Source organism: Lampetra planeri, chromosome 52 (genome assembly GCF_965212315.1).
Source record: "Lampetra planeri chromosome 52, kcLamPlan1.2.h2, whole genome shotgun sequence".
NCBI classification, from domain to species: Eukaryota; Metazoa; Chordata; class Hyperoartia; order Petromyzontiformes; family Petromyzontidae; genus Lampetra; species Lampetra planeri.
In genome coordinates, this window is record NC_136158.1 from 4,095,243 (window position 1) to 4,115,902 (window position 20,660).

At 54.5% G+C, this 20,660-nt stretch overlaps 1 protein-coding gene across 1 annotated transcript in view; it reads left to right on the forward strand.

Annotated features, from left to right (window-relative positions):
- LOC144734625 (ryanodine receptor 2-like) overlaps positions 1-20,660 on the forward strand; it is a 260,955-nt gene that overhangs the window by 42,623 nt on the left and 197,672 nt on the right. Inside the window, exons 21-37 of the mRNA XM_078616894.1 lie at positions 429-645; positions 1,579-1,683; positions 2,645-2,748; positions 3,729-3,812; positions 4,758-4,917; positions 6,278-6,425; positions 6,801-7,012; positions 7,929-8,103; positions 9,463-9,671; positions 11,813-12,306; positions 12,610-12,745; positions 13,385-13,545; positions 14,519-14,681; positions 15,931-16,017; positions 16,898-17,124; positions 18,348-18,801; positions 19,199-19,828. Of these exons, the coding sequence (XP_078473020.1) occupies positions 429-645; positions 1,579-1,683; positions 2,645-2,748; positions 3,729-3,812; positions 4,758-4,917; positions 6,278-6,425; positions 6,801-7,012; positions 7,929-8,103; positions 9,463-9,671; positions 11,813-12,306; positions 12,610-12,745; positions 13,385-13,545; positions 14,519-14,681; positions 15,931-16,017; positions 16,898-17,124; positions 18,348-18,801; positions 19,199-19,828 (3,766 nt within the window). The remainder of the gene's footprint in view (positions 1-428; positions 646-1,578; positions 1,684-2,644; positions 2,749-3,728; positions 3,813-4,757; positions 4,918-6,277; positions 6,426-6,800; positions 7,013-7,928; positions 8,104-9,462; positions 9,672-11,812; positions 12,307-12,609; positions 12,746-13,384; positions 13,546-14,518; positions 14,682-15,930; positions 16,018-16,897; positions 17,125-18,347; positions 18,802-19,198; positions 19,829-20,660) is intronic.

Genomic DNA, 20,660 nt, shown 5'->3' on the forward strand with positions numbered 1-20,660 from the left:
TGGCACGTTGGGGTTTGTTTGGCGCGTTGGGGTTTGTTTGGCGCGTTGGGGTTTTTGCACGGTCGGGTTTTTTCGACACCTTCCGTTCGATGACGTCGCGCCGTCGATTCGGCTGCCGAAATTTTTGCGTCGCGTCTTAGCGGTTTTTAAGTGTTTGTCTACGTCGGGTGGTGGAGGGCCTTACAACACAAAATTTGGCTGAACCCCCCAAATATTTTGCGTTTAACTGCACGTGCTCGTGCACAGCCATTTTTACAATCCATGATGATGACGACGACGATGATGACGATGATGATATGATGACGATGACTGTGATGATGACTTTGACGAAGACTGCGATGAGAGTGAAGATGGTGAAGATGCACATCGCCTCTCCACGTGCGCGCACTCACTCACACGCGTCCCCCCCCAACCCCCCCACCTTGCAGGGTGAGGTTCCTCCTGGGTGGCCGTCACGGCGACTTCCGCTTCCTGCCGCCGCTGGGCTACGCTCCCTGCTTCGAGGCGCTGCTGCCGCGGGAGCGCATGCGCGTGGAGCCCATCAAGGAGTACAAGCACGACCACGACGGCGTGCGCGACCTGCTGGGGCCCACCTTCTCGCTCAAGCAGGACGCCTTCACGCCCGTGCCCGTCGACACCACGCAGGTTGGAAGGCCCCCTTCTCCGGCGCTCCCACTGCCCGGGCTCTACGACTCTCCGGCTTTCTGGGTCTCCAGTTCTCCGCTGTCTGGCTCTACGATTTTCTGGTTCTCCCACTCTGTCTTTTCTGCTCTCCAATCTCGTGCTCTCAGGCTCTCTGGCTCCCCTACTCTCCTATTATCTGGCTCTCTGACTCTCGCACTCTCTGTCTCTCCCACTCTCTGACTCTCCCACTCTCTGTCTCTCCCACTCTCTGTCTCTCCCACTCTCTGGCTTTCCTCCGGCCGTCCTCTGGCTCTCCGGCCATCGGCGTGAGTGTAAATACGAGCGACGTGTGAATCGGAGAAGGGAGACTCACGCTGCGTGCAGCGAGTCCCCGCGACTCAACCCTGGATGGTTCCTACCGGAGATGTGAATCTTCCGTTGGAAACCCTCAGTTTATTTCTCGAGCGGAATTGCCCAAGTGAAGGCTCACTGGCAGGAGGTCACGGGACAGACCCAGGTACTGTGGGTTGACTGACTGAGATCACTGGCAGATGGACCAGCCGTGCTCCCCCACACTCATACAAAGACATCCCCGTATGGGCTTAACAGGCTGTTGGGGCAAGTGCTGTTAGCGAGCACCTATGAAGGCCGGCACGGCACACGAGGGGGTGGGTGGCTAACACCACGCCCGGCCGCCTTTGTCTCTCCAGTGGCGATGTTTACACATCACACCAGGTACTCATTTGAGGCTGAGTCGACCTAGGGGAGGACTAGTTCAAATAATCGCCACAGGGTGTTGGCCGTGAGCGGGAATCGAATCCGGGTCACCAGGTTCGTAGCGCAGCGCGTTAACCGTTACACTACCGCTCGCACACACACACACGCTCACACAAACACGCGCACGCACACAAGCGCACGCACAAACGTCGTTGTCGTCGTTGTCCTTGTTTGAAGATTGTGCTTCCCCCAAACCTGGAGCGCATCCGAGACAAGCTGGCGGAGAACATCCACGAGCTGTGGGCCACGACTAAGATCGAGATCGGGTGGACCTATGCAACTGTGAGCCGAGCAGCGCACCCGATCAATCACGGGCATCATAAGCATTCACATTGAAATGTGTAATTCTACGACATTTGCGTTCCACAATTGTTATGCAAATTGCATGGCTCAAAGTAACTTGTAATTTGTATGAAGATGACACTAGACATTGGCCATTTGTATATGATCACTTTTTTCCCGTCAATAATTTGATTATATTTTTCCCATCTCTGCGTCCATACGAGGGGGTGGGTGGGTGGCCGGCACCACACCCTGCCGCCTTTTTTTTAATCTCTGTACCGCACCTCCGACTGGCATGGTTGGCTACGTACGGTGCGAACGAATTTTAAATGTACATACGTGCAGTGGCGATGTTTTGCACATTGCACCAGGTATTCAGTTGAGGCTGAGTCGACCTAGAGGAGGGCCCGGACAGGTTCAGATAACAGTCACTGGTGTTGGCCATGAGTGGGAATTGAACTCGGGTGGCCGGGTTCGTAGCGCTCCCCTTCTATACACGCACATATGCACATATTATACCAGAGGATATTTAGTGACTTCCTACTGAGATGACTGCGGTCTTCAAGATTAATCCATAGTTTCTGGAGTTGAGAGGGAGAGTGTGTGGAGAGTGTGGAGTAGAGTAGAGGGAGATGAAAGGAGAGAGATAGGTAAGTGGGTGGAGGGGAGCGGAGGGAGATGAGTGGGGAGAGGCAGGCAGGGGACGACTCGACGGAGGGCCACGAAGCTGGTTCATGGCGATCTTCACAATCGATTGGATCGAGAGCTTGCGGGAGGGATGCGGAATCGTGGGGGCGACGCGGCCTACGTCCACCGGTGGCTGGTGACGGTGGGAGTCCTCCCCGCTCCGTCGTGGTCGTTGGCATCATCCGGAGTGCGGGCAGCAAGGAGCTTGCGGGAAACGTCAGCCGCCGCCATCGTCTCTCCCGCCTCGAGCCGCCCGTTTCTGTCTGGTGTGCAGGCCAGGGACGATAACCGGCGCCTGCACCCGTGCCTCGTCGATTTCCACAAGCTGCCCGAGCCGGAGCGCAACTACAACCTGCAGATGTCCACCGAGACCCTCAAGTGAGGCCCGACACCGCGGGTCTCGAGTTGACGCACCTTCGTTTCTTCACGTGCTGATTTTTTTTTTTGCGCGTGTTTCAGTTTGTTGTCCTTCGCCCGCGCACCTTCGATTGGCACGGTCGGCTACGTATGGCGCGAAAGAAGTTCGGCCGGCACACACACACAGTGACGGAGTGGCAGGCAAGGGACAGAACGCGTCCTAGAGAGAGAGCGTCCACCCAGGTGATGGAGCGTTGACATCAGGTGTCAGGTGGACCGTCACATCGTAGCATCATGGGGCATGGCGACGGCTTTTGGAGGCCATCATTCAGCACGAGATCGATCGTGGTTTTCCCACCTCCGATGAGCATGGTCGGCTACGTACGGCGCGACAGAAGTTCAACGTGCATAGGAAGGCGTTGCATTGTACAGCTGAGGTGCTTTGAGAGGGAGGTAAGGCCGACTGAGCTGTATAGCTCTTTTTTCAGAAGGGACCTGGCCACATGGGATAGCTCAGCAAAGTGACTTATCACCACGTGGAAATGTAGAGCAGGCAAATACTCTGATAGCGTGATGTTGATCCTATAACGTGGAGGGAAAACATCTCCTAGCTACCGTGATGATGATGATGAGAGACACGCACACTCCAAATATACAGCAGGCGACAGGGTCGGGATCGAACCCACAACCTCCTGTATAGCAGGCGAGGTAGTTAACATCTCTTAGCCACCGTGATGATGATGATGAGAGCCACGCACACTCCAAATATACAGCAGGCGACAGGGTCGGGATCGAACCCACGACCCCCTGTATACCAGGCGAGGTAGTTAACATCTCTTAGCCACCGTGATGATGATGATGAGAGACAGGCAAACTCCAAATATACAGCAGGCGACAGGGCCGGGATCGAACCCACGACCTCCCGCGTACCAGGCGAGGCAGTCAACATCTCGCCAGCGCGCCGTGACGCGTGTGGCCGCTGTGCCCGGTGCCCCCCACAGGACCCTGCTGGCGCTGGGGTGCCACGTGGGCATGGGGGACGAGCAAGCCGAGTCGAAGCTCAAGCGCCTGCGGCTGCCCCGCAAGTAACCGCCGCACCGTCGAGAATCATCGGACGCCCGCGCCGCCCTCCTTTCCTTTCTTTGTTACATGCGGCGTATATTTGTGCGTGATGTATAAATAGGGCGATGTGTATGCGGCTGCGTCGTACAGCGACCTCCGATTGGCACGGTTGGCGACCGTACGTGCACACACACGTGTGTGTGCACACACGCGCGTGTGCACGGCGCTGCCCATTCCGCCAACTCGGCGTGGCGGGTACAGAATGGGGATGTTTTCCGCCAGCTAATGAGGGTCTGTGAGACGAGTGGGAGGAAACCGGAGCACCACGGAGAAAACTCGCTCGTTATATACACACATATACATGATCCATCTTCTTGGTTCTTTCGGTAAAGTCACGTATAAAGTTACGTGACTTTACCGAAAGAACCAAGAAGATGAATCCCTGCAGTCACAAAAGCTTTAAATCGAAAAATACATGATCCAATCGCAGCTATTGGGATATACATTGTCCCGGCCATTGAGATATCGATTGATCCAACTTTTGAGACATCCATTATTTTGTATGTTTGTCTAATAAATGTTCCAGCTGCTTGTTTCTAAAGTCATTGTCCCAGATAGTTGTGCGTCCATTGTGTAAGTCTCTGCGATATTGTATGGGTCTTTCGGTAAAGTCACGTAGATAGAACAAATAATAACGATAAAATAATAAAAATAAAGTGAATATATTCACTTTAACTTTAAAGTTACTTTATTGTTATTATTTTTTCTATCTACGTGAATTTACCGAAAGAACCATGGAATATGAATTCCTGCAGTCACGAAAGTTTTCAGTCAAAATTTAAACTAGATACCTAAAATTGCATTGTTCTGTATATAAATATATCAATTATCGCGGCAATGACGTCGATACCCACCGTGATTATGTTCGCTGCAATGCGTCGCCGCTGCCCCCCCCACGTCCCGCGTAGCTACTCCATGGAGAGCGGCTACAAGCCGGCGCCCTTTGACCTCAACCACGTGAAGCTGACGGCCGGCCAGGAGGCCATGGTGGACAAGCTGGCGGAGAACGCCCACAACGTGTGGGCCCGCGACCGCATCCGCCAGGGCTGGACCTACGGCATCCAGCAGGTGAGTGCCCTCCCTCACTCACTCCCTCACTCCCTCCCTCCATAACTCCCTCCCTCACTCCCTCCCTTTCCTCAACTCCCTCTCTCTCCCTCACTCCCTCCCCTCCCTCGCTCTCCTCCCTCCCCTCCCTCCTTCTCCTCAACTCCCCCCCTATCCTCCCTCCCTCTCCTCTCTTTCATCCCTCCCTCTCCTCAACTCCCTCCCTCTCCTCCCTCCAGCCTTCCTTTTTTACAATCAGAAGAAACCAAACAAATGCTTGGTCATTAGGCACTTTGTTTCGTTCATCAAGTCGTGTTTTTGTTAACACGTTTTCCCATGTGTCATGAATCCCATTGTGTACTTTGTTCACAGACACAAACAAAAACAAACCCTCCCCCCCGCTCCCCTGCATGATAAATAATTGTGAGTTTGGCCGTCGCTTCGGGGGCAGCAGTGAAACGGAGAGACGCCTCTCACGATTCACCACCCCAAGGGCGTCCGCGCGCTTCCACGCTTTGACGCGGATTTATAGACGCGTCGCTGGCAGGGCGGGAAGCGTCACTGGAAGGGATGATGAAGGGACGACGGCCGATGGTCGAGACTAGCAACAGAGTGGCAACCAAAGGAGGGAACGCCCCCCCCGAGGCTGCGTTGTACGAGCTGACTTAGTGCTGCTTGGAAGCAAGTCATCAAATAATACATCGTCTAAATGCATGCCGCTGCAGGTCACCATACTTCAGTAGGGATTACCGTTGGTTATTTTAGTACAACACAATCGACAGGAGGTACAAGAGCAATGGGCTTGCGTAATGTGCATGCGTAATGCGCGTTGATTACCATATAAATAACCCAACCGGCAATGGATACCCATTGTAATTTATATAAATCATTAATCCTCCCACCCCACATCGCTGAAGAAGTGCGTACAAGTGATGTCATCACAAATCTGGTTGTTGCTTCATGAAACGAGTTGCAATTACTGGTGAAACGTCGTACTCAGATTGTAAACACACCGGTGTTGCTGTACTAGTGACGAATTGGCCATGTTTTGTTCACTGACAAACCTTACTAATTGGCTGTGTCGGGTGGTGGTGGGTTTAATATTCACGCAATCTAACCAAAAGACCTGTATTATGTACGAGCTGAATGTTTGTATACTCGCCCATTCCGTGCTCGCTGTGCGCGTGCCACTTGATTCCCCGTGGACACCTTTGCAAAACGAGACGTTCCAGCTTCAGCGATTAACCACGTAAAATATTTTAACCCCCCCACAACATCAAGTTTAAAGTAGGCGATCGCAACATTTAGCCCCTATCCGAGCGACTCGGTCGGCACTAATCGTCCCGGCGCTGCTGCCCGACCCACGGTGACCCCAACGCAGGACATCAAGAACAAGCGCAACCCGCGACTCATCCCGTACGCGCTGCTCGACGAGAGGACCAAGAAGTCGAACAAGGACAGCCTTCGCGAGGCCGTGCGCACGCTCATCGGCTGCGGCTACGTCATCGAGCCGCCCGACCAGGATCCCGGTCAGTGCCGTCTGCTCAGAACTTTGCAGTTATTTACAAAACCCAACAGCGCCGCGTTTCTTCCATCGAGCTGTCGCCAGTGCACTAATGTGATCATCTCCAGGAGTTGAGGCTTTGGCCACGCACTGCTGGCGGGCATCTTCAGGAGTTGAGGCTTTGACCACGCACTGCTGGCGGGCATTTTCAGGAGTTGAGGCTTTAGCCACGCACTGCTGGCGGGCATCTTCAGGAGTTGAGGCTTTGACCACGCACTGCTGGCGGGCATCTTCAGGAGTTGTTGTAGATCCCCGCAGTCGTGCCTGGTAACAGCGCGAGAGAAGAAATGCTCGACACGTTGATCGGATGGCATTTTTTTTCCGTCCGCGGTTACTGCAGCGCTGCTGGCCGAGACCGCCGGGAGCAGCCACCCTGACAAAATGCGGATCTTCCGGGCGGAGAAGTCCTACGCCGTAATGGCGGGGAAGTGGTACTTTGAGTTCGAGGCGGTGACGGCCGGGGACATGCGCGTGGGCTGGGCCCGGCCCGACGTGCCCTCAGGCCACGAGTTGGGGGCCGACGCAGAGGCCTTCGTTTTCGACGGCTTCAGGGTAAATACTTTTTTGTCACAATAGGTTTTGCCCTTTCTGGAAATAGAACAGACGTTAAGATGTTTAAACACCCAACAGAATCCGTTTTCAAGGAATCATGTGTTGCATTCACTGTTTTATTGGCAGAGGGGTTAAAACCAATTCTTATATTTTGATACTGGCAAGGGAGGTCCCATGATGTAGCTGCTCACCCCGAGCTGTTCGCCTTTTGGCGTTTTCTGGTCGAACACTTTGAGACTAGGCTCTAAAGAAAGCTGTATCTGGTGTGAACCAATCAGTTTCAAAGACACAGCATACACTACCAGAGCATAGTAAATGTTTTGTTGTTGTGGAATGTGGTTTCCATTCCCAGTGGTTGTCCTGGTCAATGCTGTGCTTGTGTTATTAGCACTCGTTGTACACGTAAAGTGCTTGCCACAAATGGACCACGGTGCCTTGCCGGTCATCCTCGCAGCAGTGGCTTTTGGCTAACCGTCGAACAAAGACGGTCGCCGCATCGCGCGGCGCTTTCAGCTGTGCTTCTGCGGCCGTCTGGAAGGCTCTTCCTTCTGATATTAGGAAACCACTGGAGCTATGCGCTTCTAAATCTAGATTGAAAACTCATTTCTTTAGAACTGCTCTTTGTGTTTAGTTTGTTATCATTTCCCCGCACCTCCGATTAGCACGGTTGGCTATGTACGGTGCGAAAGAAGTCAAACATACATACATGAAACCCGTAAAAACACTACGCACCATTTGTTTCACTCACGTTAAAAGATCCCGTGATGCAATTGTGTGTCGGCGTCATGGTCCAAATCTACAAATTATAAAAAAAAATAGCTCGCAAATGACCCAATTTGAATATTATACACTCGCAAGGTTCCCGGCCGCTGTGGTTTTCGAGACCTTCCACTGTTCCTGCTTGCGCGCGGCACAGGCCCAGCGATGGCACCTGGGCAGCGAGCACTTTGGCCGAGATTGGCAGGGTGGAGATATCGTGGGCTGCCTCATCGACCTCAACGACCGGTGCATGATGTTCACCATCAACGGCGAGGTGCTCCTCAACGACTCGGGCTCCGAGCTCGCCTTCCGCGACTTCGAGATCTCCGAAGGCAAGGGATTGTTCCCCCCACAACGCCCCGGGGGAAGGGGGGGGGGGAGTGGGGGTGGCAGCCGAGTCGATGTTACGTCATTTTTCAAATTTAATGCGATGGGAAGCGTTGAAGCATTAGTTTTGTCCGTCTGTTTGTACCAAAATCTGAATTTTTACTGGAACAATCCGATGAGCTATAAAGCTCTTTTATTTACAGATGTCCAGTAGGGGTGGGTTAGTTCCTATGATCACCGTTACATTATTTTTATAGCTTTATTTTGGTGATTTAGAAAACGTTTTGGTTTAGCCATATTGAAGTACAGAGTTAGCCTGATAACTTTAATCTAAATTATCTTATGGTTGTTATTGTTTGACTTGCATCCCAATGGGATTTTTGCACACAGCGTTGATATACGGTGCTTTTTCTGGAAGACTTTGCTGTTTTTTCCTGGATTTTTCTGTTGCGCGTAGTCACTTTAAGATGTTTCTTGTTCATGTTTTTGTTTGTCGCGGTTGCACCCGATTCAAGAGCCGCATGGCTCACAGGGCTATACCTAACAAACAAATAAAAAACACAATAGGAGTACAATGTATAGGAAAGGTTAGCAAATCACGGTAAATCCTGTAAAAATTATGATCCAATAAGAACGCAATGTCTCGACATAGTTGCGCTGTTCCTGGGAATTTAGCCAACAATACCGACCAAGTTGATAGGAGCATCTCCCCAAAAGCGAAGCCTATGCGATGACGTCATTGCGAGTGACGTCATCTGCTTACGTCACGCGTCACATGCCGTGCGACATCGGCTCGTTGTGCAGGCTCCGAGAGTGACGTCGCATTCGCTGAATTAAATGCTTGCAATGTTGTGGAAAGAAGAAAACTCTCCGTGCGTACACCGCACTTGAGAGAGCCCGGTTTAAAACCCAGGATTTGTCAGCGGCGCCGGCTCAGCACCCTGACCTCTGAGCGACCCGGCCAGCACGCCTCGCCTTCTCAGTTCACCCCTTTTCCCCGTCCCGAGACGCCTGTGGGTGGGGTCATGTTCACTGCCCAATCTCGGAACCTTGCGAGCGGCGCCGTTATTTTTAAAGACATCGCACTGCACTCGCCGCAGAGAACCGTAGCGACACGACCGCCGCGCTCTACGATAGCCGGCACCAAACTGTGCGCGCGCCCTCCCGCGTGGCCTTGCGGGAGCCTCGGTAGCAACGAAAGTTACTCTTTGATGTACATCATCCTGAACGGAACTGTAAGAAAAGACGACGATGTACACGTACGTCGTCGTAACGGGAACGGGTAAACGCCCGCCGACCCTTCATGTGCTTGCGTGTGTGCTTGCGTGTGTGTGCTTGCGTGTGCTTGCGTGTGCGCGCGACAGGCTTCATACCCGTGTGCAGCGTGGGAATGAGCCAGGTGGGGAGGCTGAACTTCGGCCGCAACGCGGCGACGTTCAAGTTCTTCACCATCTGCGGCCTGCAGGAGGGCTTCGAGCCGTTCGCCGTCAACATGCACCGCGACGTGCCCATGTGGTACACCAAGCGGCTGCCGCAGTTCCTGCCGGTGCAAGGCGACCACGAGCACTACGAGGTGCGGCCGGCTGGCAACGGCGCCCTGGGAGATGCTGAGGGTTTTTTTTTGCTAAACTTAAGGTGTCGGTTTTGTTGCCAGATAAAAGGGTAAAAAATCCAATTATCATATTTTTTTACTGGCAAATGAGGTTCCAATGGTGTAAATGCTTACCCCGAGCTCTCATACTCTGATGGTGCATTGTCTTTGAGTTGTGCGCCTTTTGGCGTCATCTGGTCCAACACCATGTGAGACTAGGCTCTAAGGAAAGCTGTCTCGGGTGTGGACCAATCAACTTCAAGGACAGTGCATACATTATCAGGGTTATGTTTTTTTTTGCATTCCGACTGCAGGTATTGTGGTCTATGCAGACATGACTCCTTGTAAAAAAGGTGTCAGTTTTGTTGCCAGATAAAAGGGTAAAAAAACCAATTATCATAAAGTAAACTGTTTTAACTTTACTAGCTTGAAGGGCCCACTGGGCTATGCAGCTCTTTTTGTAAAAGCGGCGTGGCCACAAATGAAAGCTCGAAGTGGCTTATCGCGTGGAAATTTACAACAGCCAATTTCTCTAAAAGCGTGATGTTGATTCTAAATGTGGAAGGACAAACAACCGTAGGATCCGGAGAAAAATTCACACGACCACGGGGAGAGAGACACACAAACTCCAATTTTACAGCAGGCATCAGGGTCGGGATCAAACCCACAAACTCTTGGATACCAGGCAAAGCAGTTAACATCTCGCCACCGTGTTACTCCGTTGTACGATAAATAACGATAATAATAATGACGACGACGCTGACGAAGACGACGATGATGATGATAGTCACGCCGTTTACTGGGAATGTGATAACTTACCCATCCGTGGATTTACGGTTGATTGGTATGCTTACAAATGACGTGCGCGAGAATCGATTATCTTTTATTTCATCGTCGTTGTGGTCGTCATCAGTCGTGGTCAATCCACTGCTGGATGAAGGCCTCTCTAAGTCTTCGGCGCCTTTCGCGATCCCACGATGCAACGGTCCACCCAGCTCCTGCCTGCACGTCAACTCATTTCATCGCTCGGTCTCCTTGGTGGCTGTCCTCTCTGCCACCGTTTTTTCGTTTGTGTTTTAAAGTGTATGCAAATCATACGTGAACGATATTCTAGATCACTTTGGACCAATGTACCTGAGGGCCTGACAGAGCAGGGCGCTACTACTGCTCTCCCAGCGTCGGACCTTGTGCTCGACGCTGGGGGGTCGGGCCTTCTCAAGCGTTGCCCCAAGGATCTGGAGTGCCTTTGCCGGTGGTCATCTGGCATGCTATTTGCGCGGTGATTTGATACCATCTTGAGTGGAGGTAATATTACATTTAAAATAAATACGGTTCACATTAGTGTACCGTATCGAAGAGAAAAAAGATAAACGGAAATATTATTTATTTATTTCCATCCCCTTGTCCAGTGATCCACCGTCGCTTGCCTCCACAGCATGGTCCAGTTAAATTCCACCACCTCGTGTTCCATCTGTCCTCTCAGCTCCAGATCCTCTTGTGGCCTTGTCTCAGCAGTCCCACCTCCTGGTCTCCATTACACCTCCCTCCCCTCATTCCCCCTCCCCCGCATCCACCGTCGACGTGGTGAGCTGGTCCGTTTACGTCAGGGGTGGGGAACGTCCGGCCCGTGGGCCGTATAAGGCCCTCAAAATCATTTAGTCTGGCCCTGCCAAGGCAACCGCACGACTCGAAATTCAATAAATCTAGGCGCTTTTTTCATAGCAACATAAATTAAATTTTGTATGGCCCACGAATGATGTTATAAATATCCAAATGGCCCTTGGCAGAAAAAAGGTTCCCCACCCCTGGTTTATGTCCTCGTGTGAGGCCCATTGAGCTCAGAATCTCTTTCTCGTCATGGCGACCTGGCCAAAGCAGCCGATGTGGTAGCAAGCATCCCGATAAACATGCAACATCGGGGGCCAACGTTGGCCACGTGGTTGGAAATGTCGGGTCAACGTCGACCCAACGTTTCGCTTTTAGGGGCTTCCTAGATGGGAAGGGAGAGTTTGCGGGGGTCGCCGTGGCCAGCCGGGATACGGCGCGTCCACGCAAGGCCCTCTGCGAAAGTGACCGAGACGCGCCGTTCCCCTTGCGTCTCCGCATCCGCCACCGCCCCCCAGGTGACGCGGATCGACGGGACAGTGGACAGCCCGCCGTGCCTCAAGGTCACCCACAGGACGTTCGGCACGCAGAACAGCAACAACGACCTGGTGTTCTTCCGCCTCAGCATGCCCGTGGAGTGCTACGAGGACTACAAGCCGCAGCTCGCCGGCCACCTCAACTCGCTCATGCAGGAGGAGGAGGTGGACATCGACATCGATTCCGAGTTCGAGGTGCTCAAGAAGACCGCTGCGCGTGGGAACCTGATCCAGCTGCCGTTCGGCTTTGCGTCACCGCCGGGAGACAAGGACGCGGCGGCGGCAGCGGCCGCGGCGGCTGCCGCGTTGGCCGGCGGGACTGCTTCTCCGCCGGTGGGGGCGGGAGGGGCTGGAGGAACGTCGGTGACGGGGTCGTCGCTCGCACCGCCCACGCCGACCCCGACGGCCGAGTCGAGCGGTGGCAGCAGCAACAACAAGGACGCGGCGCAGGAGAAGACATCGCGCCTCAAGCCCAAGTGCGTCGCCGAATTAGCACAATTCCTAAAATCACCACAATCGATGTAACAATCACACTACTGCTGTGGCAAATTCTCGCCGTGCGCGAGTTCTGGATTTGGCGAGTTTAGCATATTCGCGACCGAACCACGGCGTCGCGTTAGGTGGTCGACGGAAAGAGGCAAGGCGCGTGGGGTCGGTGGTAGCGAGGATTCCTCGATGATCGATCACGACTGGCGGCGGATCCGCTGACCTCCTCGGTTTGCCCGCCCCCTCCCCCTCCAACTGCCCCCCCCCCCCCCATTCCCCCTTCGGCGTTTTAGGTTCCTCATGCGCCGGGGGAAAGTGTCTCAGGCGCAGCCGCCCGCGGCGCCGCCCATGCCCGTGCACACGCGGCTGCAGGAGGAGGTGCTGCCCGACGACCGCGACGACATGGAGACGCTCATGAGGACCACGCTGGTTTGTGACCTCTCGACCCCCGGTTGCCGCCCCCTGCCTAGGGACGCCACGGCGTCGAGGTGTTAACCAGCTCACCTGCTACAGAGGAGGTCGTGGGTTCCGTCCTGACCCTGAAACCTGTTTTGGCTGCTCTAAATTTGATTGAGCTACCATTTGCAGCCGGGTCGCTTCTGAAAGAGAGCTACATAGCTCAGTGGGCCTTACCTGGTAAAATAAAAATATCATTCAGTTTAGCCCGTGACTATGATATGGGTTCTTCGCAGCCCGCTCGCAGGCCGAGTGCGGTCTCGCGGCTTGGGCCGCGTGTCGAGCAGTGGGAGCTCTGACAACGTCAAATCTCGGAAGCTTTTCACCGTGCGCTGCCGCGGGCGTGTTCAGTAGTGCGTGGCGAAAGCTTGGGAGACGGATAACCTGGAAGGTCACACTCGGCCCGGGTGACTTGTGTTGTCCCAGTAGTGGGACCCTTACCCCGCTCCTAGAGAGCGATATCCCCTGGGCGGTGGCGGCCACGTCTGTAACTGCTCTACAGTGGAACCTCCCCCATGTCCGTTCTCGCGAATGGCACTCGCCCCAACAGTCTGTTAAAGGCCATACTGGGGGGCGGGGGGGCCCTTTCTCTTTGTTTGGCTCGGCGAGCAGTATTACTACTCCGTGAAGATTTTCCCCGGCCAGGAGCCGACGGGCGTGTGGGTCGGCTGGGTGACACCCGACTTCCACCAGTACGGGAAGACCTTCGACCTGGAGAAGGTGCGCAGCGTCATGGTGACGCTCGGTGACGACAAGGGCAAGGTGAACACCAGGTAGGGCCGCGCGCCGCGGGGCGACGGTGGGTTTCTCGCGAGGCCCAGGAGCGCGGAGAGCCGCGCGTTTAAACAAACATTGCGCCGGCCAGAGCGGCGTGCTGTGGGGAGCTACGACTACGGGCCCGAGAGCGGCGGTCGTTCACCGCTTGTCCGCGGTTCGTGCCACGGGGCCTCCCCCTGTTAATGCTGCGGGCGTGTTAACCGTACAGCGGTGTTCCCCGCGGGCCACTGGCGGCCGGCAGCTCCCTGGTGGCCTTTAGTGCGGCCGCTGATGTGCGAGCCCCCCAACGACACACAACATCTGAAAACACCCCCCATCATCATCGTCGTGCTGCTGTCAAACCCCCAGTGGTTTGAAACATGTGGCGGCCCTCACACACTGATGATGTCTTATCGGCGAAAGAGGCCACCCCCCCCCTCTGAAAATTCGTGAAGAACGCTGGCGCACGATGAGGATCGTCTGCTTCACAGCGGGCGTCAAAGTTGCACGCGACGTCGTTCGAACAAAGATAGGAAGTCGCGTGCGCAAGGGTCGTGGTCCGAAATGGTAAAATTTGAAAAATTACGCCGCACGTTAATGAGGGAAACACAGAGCCATTGACACCCTTCCCTCCCGCCGCCCCACTGAGGAAACCCAACAGGGACCGACCCTCCTTAAAAGGTGTCTTGAGGCTCGGCGATGCTTTCACCATGAGCGCGTTTGTTACTCGTACAGTGCGAGGCGATCACGGACGCGCCGAGTTTCGCCACATAGGCTGTTGCAGTTTTGGCAGGCGGTGGTGATGTCGCTTTTGTGTTCTCCCAATTGAGTATTTCCTGGGCAAACAACGAGCGTCGGACCGTGTCTGGCCATTGACGCCGTTCTCACAGTGCTCCATCGCTGCCCATCCTTTGCTAGAAGTAAATGGAATAATAATAATATTTGTGTTATTTCCCTCCGCGTACCCACCCCGACCTCTGACTTCATCAGCATCAAGCGCAGCAATTGCTTCATGGCGTGGTGCGGTGAGTTTGGGGGGCAGCAAGGCCAGGGGCGCAACAACATCAGCATCGACATCGGCTGCCTCATCGACATCGGCAGCGGACTCCTCACGTTCTACGCCAATGGAAAGGAGATCCCCACCTACTATCAGGTACGGGCGGTGCGCGTGCCCCCACCCAAGGAGATCCCCACCTACTGTAAGGTATGAGCGGTGCCCGCTCGCCTGCCCGCCCCGTGTTCATGGGACGCGCTCGCAGTCACGGAGACGGGCGCGACAGATCTGAGAGGCGGGCGCGCACCTTGCGGATGAGGATGCCCAGGCGGGCGGTCTTGGAGTCCGGAGCCTGGTACGTGAGCCACAGGCCGCTGTCCACGTGCTGCACGAAGCACACCGAGTCCCCGTACTTGATCTCCGGAGGCCCCATCCCATCGATCTCTCGCTTGGGCCGAGTTAAGTCCGGCTAGATATTTTAGTCTTAATGGCGACATGAACGTGTGGAAAAGGACAGTGCAAAGCGTGTCGGACACAGTGGCGCCAGACAGTTGGCAGCCCTGGGTCTCGGCCCACCCCACTTATGCCTGGTGGGTTTCCTCCAGGCTCTCCGATTTCCTCCCGAAAGCCAAACACTCAGTCATGGACTTGGCCAAATATCCTGATGCCGCAGGACGCCTCTTGAGACCCGGCGAGGCTTTTCCCGTGTCAGTAACGGGCGTCGCTATCAGAGTCGGAATATATATGCCGCAGGAGGAATCCGATTAGCTATGTCCAGTAGGGGTGGGTAAGGACGTTACCCACAACAAACGGTACAAAAACACGACAGGAGTGCAAAGTGCAAGAAAAGTAAACAAATCACCTAAACACATACAAATAAAATTAAACCATCCCCATGCTACCAGGCAAAGTCCACTGAGGAATTTGCTTATTTTTCAGAAGAGATCTGGCCACAAATGATAGCTCACCAAAGCGGAGGGAAAAACCGGAGGACCCGGTAGAAAAAAAACCACGCAACCCACCGGGAGAACGTGCATACACTCTGACCTCGTCCTGCGGTCAATCGGTTCACCTTCCCTGACGTTTGCCGTTGCCTCCATCGCCGCCATCGTCATCGTCGTTGTCATTTTCGTCATCATTGTCGTCATTATCGTCGTAATTTTCATCGTTGTCGTCATTGTCGACGTCATTGTTGTCATCGTCGTCGTCACTGTTATCATCATTGTTAGCGTCATGCTCGACGTCATTGTCGTCATCATTATCGTCATAATTTTCATCGTTGTCGTCATTGACGACGTCATTGTCATCGTCGTCATTATCGTCATCGTCATTGTCATCGTCGTCGTCATTGTCGTCGTCATTGTCGTCATTGCCATTATTCTCGTCATCGTGCGCATGTCATTCGCAGATTGAGCCTGGCACCAAGGTCTTCCCAGCCGTGTTCGTGCAGCCCACGTGCACCAACATGTTCCAGTTTGAGTTGGGCCGCATCAAGGTAGGAGATGGGTTTTGTTTGGCAAATCGGTGAACTCGGAAGTGATTAATGCCCGCCGAGTCATTACTAGGAATGCAACGTTGGTGAAACGTTGAGCAACGGTCCTCCTTCCTAGCACGTGTCAGAGAGACTAGAGAGATGGCGTGGCCTGTCGAGTTATGTGCTATGAAATATGACCAGTGGACCGATTTTATATATATATACACACATATATGGATTTCTTTTAAGGCAGTGTCACTGACAAATGTCCAAAATGTTTGTTATTTATGCTTGGGCATCACTGCCAATGCGGTATCACGAAAATGTATTTTCATGAACTTACTTTTTGGATTAAGCTCAATACGCTGCCCAGTACAGAGAAGCCTCACCGGGGCGACGTCTCTAACCTCTCCGTTTCTCTCCCCGGCTGCTCCTGCTGCTGCTCATGCTGCTGCTCCTGCTCCTCCTGCTCCTGCTGCTATTGCTGCTACTTCTGCTGCTACTGCTGCTACTGTTTCTGCTGCTGCTGTTATTACTTTTTCTGCGACTACTGCTGATCCTGCTGCTGCTACTGCTGCTATTACTGCTATTACTACTGCTGTTGCTACTTCTGCTCCTGCTGCTGTTGTTACTGCTCCTGCCACTACTGCTGCTCCTGCTGCTGCTACTGCTGCTACTACTACTGCTGCTGCTACTTCTGCTCCTGCTGCTGTTGTTACTGCTCCTGCGACTACTGCTGCTCCTGCTGCTGCTATTCCTGCTATTATTACTGCTGCAACTTCTGCTCCTGCTGCCACTGCTGCTGTTCCTGCTGCTGCTATCTCTGCTGCCGCTGCCACCGTTCCATCTCCGTCAACCGGCGCTTCCTCCCCGTTCCTGATCCCTGCTTGCCGCCCGTCAGAACGTGATGCCGTTGTCGGCCGGCATGTTCAAGAGCGAGCGCCAGCATCCGACGCCGCAGTGCCCGCCGCGGCTCGACGTGCAGATGCTCATGCCGGTGCTGTGGAGCCGCACGCCCAACGAGTTCCTGCACGTGGATGTGGCGCGCACGAGCGAGCGTGAGGGCTGGATGGTGGAGTGCACCGATCCGCTCGTCATGATGGCGCTGCACTTCCCCGAGGAGAACAGGTCGCGTGCCACGGGGCTCCTCCTCCTCCCTCCTCCTCCTCTTTAGCACGGATTGATGACAGCAGAGCAAAGACGTCATCGTGAGATGCGTTGCCCGCTCGTCAATTGTCTGTTGGGAAGCAGAGCGGATCTCATACCCATTCCTCCTTTGACGGAGTGAAGGCAGACGCTGGGCGGGTCGTTTACGACGTGGGTCGGTTGGTTTGGGATCACGTGGCTGCGCACACTCGCAATGCCGCCGGATCTTCCACGGTGCCATTTGTGCATCAGGTGGCCCCGTAGGCCACACGGAGCGGTGCCGATTCGGGTTGATGGTCGGCCATTGGCGGCGTGGACGGTTGACGGGAGGATCGAACCTCCCTTTTTATTTTAGTCAGCAGTGGGACGAAAAGAAGGGGAGGTGTTTGTGACCGGGGCCGGAATATCCCAATAGGCTAATAAGGCCTCAGGCTTTCATATTTTTTGGAGGCCCTCCTTTAGGCCCTACGTTCCACATTGAATTCCCAGCGGAGCGACGGTAGCGCGGACCCTCAGTCCTTTGAATTACCGTGACGTAATTCGTGACTTTGCCACAGATAAACGTCGGAAAAAAGACGTGTTGTTTGCTTGAAGAAATTAGTGCAGCGGATGATTTACGTTCGATGTATTTGCCTTGAGGCAAATAAATGTGTTACTTTTACATAGGTAAAAAATATATAGACGTTTGATGACTTTATCATTTTTCTTTGCAATGTGTAATACATACTTAGGCAGCTTCTCTCCTATTATCTTTAGGCCCCTCATAGCCTTAATCCAGCCCTGGTAGTTGATGATTGAAACTAAATGGTCAGTTCAATAGGTTTGTCTCGTCGTTGGGAGTTGTGTGTCGGTTGGACAGGGCATTGCACGACATTCAAAAGCACCTTGTCTAAAAAAACGCAAGGAAGAGGAATCACGCGTGCTCAGTACTGTGATCTTTAAGGGAAACCTAAAAACAATTATACCCACGCACACAAAAAAATATGAACTTATTTACCTTTTCATAATGTTGTTGATGTCTGCACTTAACAGCTTTCTCATTCACGGGTTCCTTCTCTCCCTCGATACGATCGTGGTAATTATTGTACGGCGTTTCGCGATTGCGGTCGTGACGGACGACGCCGCAGGGAAACTATTAACACGTCTCGATGTTTGGCACCCCCCCCTACCCCGCTGCCCCCCCCTCCACCCACCCAACCGCGCAGGTGCATCGACATCCTGGAACTCTCCGAGCGCATGGACCTGCTCAAGTTCCAGTTCTACACCCTGAAGCTCTACTCGGCGCTGTGCGCCCTGGGCAACAGCCGCGTGTCGCACGCCCTCTGCAGCCACGTCGCCGAGAACCAGCTGCTCTACGCCATCGAGTCCAAGTACATTCCGGGCCTCCTGCGCAGCGGCTACTACGACCTGCTCATTGACATCCACCTGCAGACGTACTCGACGGTCCGCCTGATGATGAGCAACGAGTACATCGTGCCCATGACGGACGAGACGTGCAGCATCACCCTGTTCCCCGACGAGAGCAAGCGGCACGGGCTGCCGGGCGTTGGGCTCACCACGTCGCTCCGCCCGCTCATGTACTCGTCCGAGATCAGCTTTGTCAAGTCGCTGGGCAGCGTGTACCAGCACAGCCCCGAGTTCCCGCTCGGCATCCTCAAGGTGAGGCTCTCATCCGGCCCTTCCCGACCGCCCCCCTCCCGCAGGAAGGGCGTGCAGGCGGTCTTGGTGTTGGTGGTCGAAGTGGCGGTGGTGTTAGTGATAGGGGCGGTGGTGGCGGTAGTGGTGTTGATTGGTAGTAGCGGTGGTGGTGGTGGTGGCAGTGGTGTGTTTAGTTTCCTCTCCTTACCCGCACCTCCGATTAGTTCGGTTGACTACGTACGGTGCGAAATAAGTTCAACAAACACAACACACACACAACACACGCGCACACGCGCACACGCACGTGTACACACATGCACGAGTTGTAGGGCCCCCGCGCCCGGGCCTGGTTCTTCTCGGCCTTTCTGTGTGGGACCAACTTACCGCCGCTGCTGTTTTCCCCCGCCTCCAACAACAGGTGAAGACGCTGGACATGCTGACGGAGGCTGTGCGTGACGGCGGCTGGCACATCCGCGACCCCGTGGGCAGCAGCACGGAGTTCCTGTTCGTGCCGCTGCTCAAGCTCGTGTGCACGCTGCTCGTCATGGGCGTGTTCGGGGACGACGACGTGCGGCACATCCTCCTCCTCATCGACCCCGGCGTCTTCAAGGAGCACAGAGACGAGGAGGAGGAGGAGGTGGCGGGTGGCGACGGGGTCGGGGGGGGGAGCCCGGCGAAGGAGTTGCTGGCGCTGGAAGGCGCCGGGGATGAGGAGAAGGACGATTTTTATGACGACGACGAGGAGGACGAGGAGGGGGACGAATACGACGAAGAGGAGGACGAGGAAGGGGATGAGAATGTGGAGATGGTCGAGGGAGAGGCGGAGCACGCCGCGTCCAAAGCGAAGAGGAGGAGGGCGTTGAGGAAGAGACGCGGACGCGGCGGCGTGGACGACGAGGCGGAGAAGGAGAGCGGGCGGGAGAAGGAGGCGGACGACGCGGAGAGGAAGGAGAAGGCCGCGGGCGACGGCGACGGGGAAGGGGAGGAGGAGGTGATCGCCGGCGAGGGCCTGCTCTACATGAAGCTCGTAGAGCCAGTGAAGTTGCAGGTGAGAGGGCGTGGAGGGGAAGGGTGGGCCCAGCCGCTTCGGGGTTCGTGAGACTTATTTTATTTAAACCGGCTGAAGGGGCTCGAGGACGGCCGGTTCACTATGAGGTCGGCCAGCTGGCTTCGAGGTCGGCCGGCTGGCTCTGAGGTCGGCGCGCTGGGATGCCGGTGTTCAATTCCGGGGGTTGCCCGTTTATGACACTGGGTTCTCAAGTGTATCACCAACCGCTCCAACAACAAAAAAACTACCTTCAACTTGGTTCTGCACTTTGTGAGCATAGAATACATGTTTTTAATTATCATGGCCTTGCCCTGGGCCTGTTGTGGTTCTGTTGCCATCGCAAGGACTCTTTTATTCTTGGCAGTAAAATATATCTGTCAATGTGCAGCATCTTGGCATTCGGTCACCATTCCGGCGCTTTACAATAAAGGCGCAGGCCTCTAATTCCCTGCTCACGAACACTGCTGGCGGAGACGGCTCCACTACAGGGAGCTCCAGAGAGCCCCACTAGGGAGGTTATGTTGGCCTACTCGTACACACTGGCCAGACATCCTGCAAGGGGTTGGAGTACCCACGCTTTATCCCAACACACACGACCTGCCGATCTACGAACTGGTTGAGCCCATTTCTACTGCTCGCCAGAGGCGGCGATAAGGGGGGTGGGGGGTGGGGGGAATTTAATAAGCTTGTACAGTCGTTGTTTCAACTGCTGTTCCGTGATTTCGAATTGAGCTGTTGACCTCTGAATCGTGAGCCCAGTGTGCTGACCATTAGACACACGGAAGCGTCCCATCGACGCGATATAACTCAAATTTGGAGCTTGTGGAATCGA